Raw genomic sequence first — 5,256 nt, forward strand, 5'->3', positions numbered from 1 at the left:
TCTGTCACTGATTCTGTGTGAGTCTCTACAATAATCTCACAGCCGGGGAGTGAAAAGGGTGAGTTTCATGACCTCAGGATTGCTAATACAATACAAGATAATCAATTTATTTGCTTCTGAAAATAAATGCATTCGCTAGCCAGATCAAGAACTTCAACACCAACGACACGAGGAGGTGGGGCTCATGGGAAATGCAGTCTTCATTCTGGGAAACATTACTGCTTTTATCGACAAGGGCTGCAAACATCAACACCAAAAAAGTCATAACAGGGGTGTTAAAAGTTTCTAAATCTACCAAGAAAGTCTCTAAGTTGGCAATGCAGTTCTTGGGTAAGGCATTTCCAAATGCTCGCTATTACCCTCTACTAGCTTGGACCAACACCAATCCAATGGGCAGACCGAATACTAACAGCAAAAATAAAGTATAATAATTCCACTGATTTGACTGACACCATTATATTAACAAAGTCTTGGGAGCCCTTTGACCAATATTTTTCCGCAGACTTCCTAAATCACACAGGGCTTCCTTTCCCTACAGGTCTCAATAAAATGAATGAGTATGCATTTCGTGATGTAATTTTATTGGATAAGACCATCTCTGTCTTATTTTGAATGGAAACAATCAAAAAAGCTTAATCTACTATTTTGTTTTGTTTGTGTACATTCAACAGTATTAGTACTGACACCTAATCCAGGACAGAGCCATACACCTCCACCTCACACAGGGTCAGGTACTCTTCTCTTCCAGGGATAACAATGTTAACATAGCGGCCATCCATCCCGTTACACTGGAATTCAGTAGAAGCACCTGCTGGGATGCTTGTGATCACAGCACACCTGGTAGAAGAAGAAGAAATCACTTCATTATGGCGATAATGTAAAAAAAGTTACCACATTTATATTTAATTATATTGGTATTGCAATTAATTAACAGTCAGTAAACTACCTGGGATTGTTGTTGCCGTTGTTGTCGAGGGAATCTCCAATTCGGATCTCAGCTCCATTGATTCGTTTTTCAAATGAATCTCGGTTGGTTACCTTAACAGAAAACACTCTGTGGGTTTTGCTCAGATCCATTCGCCACCAGGGGTTCATTGTGTTTTTTGTGTGAGTGCAGGAGGCCATTTCCCAATTGTTGGCTTGATTCCCATCAATGGCATTATATGCAATACCAGATTCAAACAATGACGACTGTGTGGCTTTTCCTCGGAGGGCCAGGTTCTCTCCTGCAACAAAAATATGGTCTCAGCGCTGATATTGAGGTTTTGTTTGTTGTTTTTGGTGTTTAATGTTCTCTGCTGCATCTAGACTGTTTGTAATCTGTCTCTGGCAAGCCCCACGCTTTATGGAAGAGCAATTCTGCTTTCACGACTGAGCACTTTGAATTTACCTTGTTGTTGCTTGTTTATACTAATAACAGGTTTATTAGTATAAGGCCTTGCCACTGTGGCAAATAGATGTTTAGATTAATTAAACACTTACATCGGGGCCATGCTACAGCACTCATACAATGAGCTTGTCTCTAATAATTTAACACTGTGGACAGTATTTATCACCCTTGTTTTCCTACCAGCTAAGGCACGTTAAAGAGAACTGAATACTATGTTCAAACAAAAAGCCTCTGAGAGTCCAGCTAAATATCAAAGACGTCCAAGATTAGTAGCATGCAGCTCTTCTAGATTTTCAAAATGTTATGGGACGGAATGGATCAAATTGTGATCAAAGTAAGAATCATTTTGGGCGAGTTGGGCAACCGTCACTGAAATCTGCTGTGGTTCTTGTGGGACCTGCAGGCTGGATAACCTCTGATCTCTGTATTATTTAGCTACTGATATAATTAGAATTACCTAAATTGCAAATATACAATATGGTATGACTCAAATTCTCACCAGTTGGGGCTCGGTACCCATGAACCTCCACTTCACAGAGTGTAAGAACCTTGTTTGTACCAGGTAGAAGCACAGTCACGTAACGTCCCTCCACACGTTCAGTGAAACTGATAGTATGTGAGATCCCTGCAGGGATATGAGAAATTAAACCAACCCTAAAAGAGACACAAGAAGAGAGAAAGCAGCACATTAATGATGTTCATCTACGTAGTGTCATGGTTAGGAAACAGGTCTGTTGTGACTGCACTGACTGGACTGAGGTTAAAGGTAAAGGTAAAATGTAATGAACATTGAACAGAATTGTGGGTCTAGCTGTCACTGTTTTCACTTATAACTGTTAATATGCACTCACCTTGGGTTTGCAACACCATTTTCTTGTATAGAGTTGCCGATGTGAATCTCCACCCCGTTGAGCCTTTCTGGACAGCAGTCTCCTCTGTTGGTGATGGTGATGGAGGTGACGATGTAGGGCTCCAGTAGGTCCACTCTCCACCAGGGGTTGGTCTGTTCAATAGTGTGGGTGCACGATCCAGCTTCGAAGTCAGAGTTACGGTTTCCATCAATGGCGTTGTAGGCGGCTCCAAATGTGTGCAAATAACGTGCCGACTGAGTCGCTTTTCCACGCAAGGCCACATTTTCTATGAAGGACACAGTTGATATCGATATAAAAGATATAATAATAGACTGTTTGTGAATTTTGATCGTGTACCTGGCATCATGGATTCCCAGAAATACCAGGCCATTTTAAAGAGTAACGTGATGCCTTCTGTTAACATATTAAACCTTAGTGATCAATGGACTTTCCAGCAAGACAATGATCCCAAGCACATCTCCAAGTCAACCAAAGCTTGGTTGAGAAAAAGATCCTGGAACATCCTGAAGTGGCCTGTTCAGTCACTAGATTTAACTTTGGTGGAATTTAAAGAAGGCAGCACGGAAGCCATCAAACATCACTGAGATAGAGACTTTTGCACGTGAACAATGGGAAAAGATTGTGATCGAGAGGTGAAAGAACCAAAAAACGTTTGTTAGACGTTGGGATGCGCCACAAAGTACTGAAGCTGGGGGTTGAATAATACTGCACGTGTTAAAAGAGTTACAGCTTTCATTTGAACTTCAAAGTTAAGTCAACTTCTGTTGTCAAAATAAATCATATGTATCAAATATATTGTTTAATGAGGTTTTTTGTCATTTATTGTCACTATAATGTTTTCTGAGGTGAGGGGGTTGATTATTTCTGATTGCAACTGTAAATACAGGATATTTTTTACATTATACTTACTATAGTTGTAAGCTGAACACGCCCCTAAGAGGAGCAGCAACAGAAATACCACACTGTGCCTCATTATTCTGGTTGAGAAAGACAAGAGAGAGAATTGTTAAAAGCATTAAAGCTCCAAATGGCATCTCCAAGTACATTTTGACTGATGAAAGTCTTCAAGAAGAAGATGACATGACTTTGTCGCAATTATCTTGAATGAAGACTAGCTGCAAACAAAAAGAGAAGGAAGAAGAATGAACAATCGAAAAGAGGCTGGTTAAGTCTCTGATTGGCTATCCCTGCTTTGAACATGTGATTGATCATGTGATCATTTTTGATCTGCTCTTAAAGTTTACTGCAACACTTTGCTGCAAGTACGAATGAAACGATCTATTCTTTCACACGGCTCTTACCAACAACTAAAAACCAGCACGAGACGTAGTCTTTTCTGATGTCTCTTCTTAGGTTCCTCTGTCGTCCTCTTAACTTTTTTCCCCTCGGCCAGTAGCTATCTTTATAGAAGCTGCTCTATCAAAATGATTTTGAAGTAGTTTTTTTAATTTAGAAAAATAATAATAAAATAATGTTGCTTGAAATGTAGATATTAGGGGTAAAGGGGAGGAAAACAAGAGTATGGGGAACATGGGACTAACTATTGGACATTTTAGAGGACACGAATTATAGGATATAAGTATTTTTGTAAATGTATATCATTAGGTTGTATTTTTGTTATCGATTCATAGTTCTTCACTAACATATCTGTACAGCATAATTATCATAAATCTTATATTCATGTGCACAACGCATTCCTGTTACTCCAGCTTTTAATGTTTGTAGTGCAGAATGACTGTTGCATTTCTTTTCTTTGTTGTGGATTATTTATATAGCACCAATGGACCCCGAGAAACACTCGTTTTAGCTCATCTGTTATCATTTGGTGCTATACAAATATAAATAATAAATAAATAAAGATGCAAAATGACAACAATTTGTAAAATACGAGATGCATTGATGAAATAACTAAAGTGCTTACCCTGCTTCCTGGTTAGAACAGATCTTTTATCCCTGGAGTCCAGTGAGTTACTGTACCTAGCCTCTTTGAGACATGGGACAGAGTGGCACTGCTGTGTCTGGATATAAATAAGCTTAAAGCCAGGCTGTTGGTCCAATCACATCACAGCTTGGAGTCTACTCCCATGCAGATCTATTGCACACCGCCTCATCTCATCAATGTTCAGGTTAAGGTCTAAGGGCACACCATTAAATATTACCCAATGTTTATTTAATGTGGTTTTACACAGTCAGTTACAGTAGTACTTGCACCTAAATAAAAGTAAAACTATTAAAACTAACGATTGTTTAATTAAACCAGTATGAATATTGCTCGTATAAAAATGAGGCTATCATTTCAATCATGAATCATTCATTTGATCTTAAAATTTGACTGAATTGTGGAGAATCAAACCAGCAATGTGTAGCATGTCTATATTGACAAAAGTTTAAACATTCATATTTGTGTAGGTGACCTCAGCAGCTTAGAGCTCGCTCAAGCAGAGTTTTACACATCCAAGAATTTCAAAAAAATTCCAGATCAAGCATCTAATTGAGATTAGCATTTATTTGTTAATACATATTAGCCATACCAGGCTAGTAGAGGAGACCTGCGTTTTTACTCTACTTTTATTTGAAGTTATCTTATGAAAAGTCAATAATGTATGATTTCACTTGATTGTGATTATGATTCACATTTAATCACTATCACTTTAGGGGAATATCAGTCACAGGAAGCACATTGGGTGATGTGATGAGTACTGTTGTGAAGAATTTATGATTGATATCATCCAATCAAGATCAAGATTTTTATGTATTTTTGGTGCTTTTTTCCCTTTGTTAGACAGGACAGCTTGAGAGATGGACAGGAAAGGGGGAGAGAGAGAGAGACCAGGCAGAGAGAGCAGACCTTTCACCTAAAACATGCTGAACAAAAGTTTGCAGTGAAAAGATGGGCTCACGTTGCAAATGTAGGCACAAGTGGAACCATTTGTTGTGAAGCTTTTCTGACTTTTTCAGAGACAAAAATCTTAGTTAAACACAATTTATTTTAGT

At 38.5% G+C, this 5,256-nt stretch overlaps 1 protein-coding gene across 3 annotated transcripts in view; it reads right to left on the reverse strand.

Moving 5' to 3' along the window:
• Positions 1-560: 560 nt before the first annotated feature.
• The window catches only part of LOC118335406 (fucolectin-4-like), an 11,350-nt gene continuing 6,654 nt past the window's right edge, over positions 561-5,256 (reverse strand). For 2 of the 3 annotated variants that reach the window (XM_035671664.1, XM_035671666.1), the window contains exons 3-6: positions 2,242-2,527; positions 1,890-2,044; positions 947-1,226; positions 561-837 (exon numbers count right to left, since the gene is read on the reverse strand). In XM_035671664.1, coding sequence (XP_035527557.1) covers positions 687-837; positions 947-1,226; positions 1,890-2,044; positions 2,242-2,527 — 872 coding nt within the window. In that variant the 3' untranslated portion in view covers positions 561-686. Of the gene's footprint in view, positions 838-946; positions 1,227-1,889; positions 2,045-2,241; positions 2,528-3,171; positions 3,240-4,183; positions 4,289-5,256 lie in introns of those variants that run through there. The other variant, XM_035671665.1, reaches the window with a different exon arrangement.

This window comes from Morone saxatilis, unplaced genomic scaffold, assembly GCF_004916995.1.
Source record: "Morone saxatilis isolate NCDOM2014 unplaced genomic scaffold, NCSU_SB_2.0 Contig24, whole genome shotgun sequence".
In the NCBI taxonomy this organism is placed as follows: domain Eukaryota; kingdom Metazoa; phylum Chordata; class Actinopteri; family Moronidae; genus Morone; species Morone saxatilis.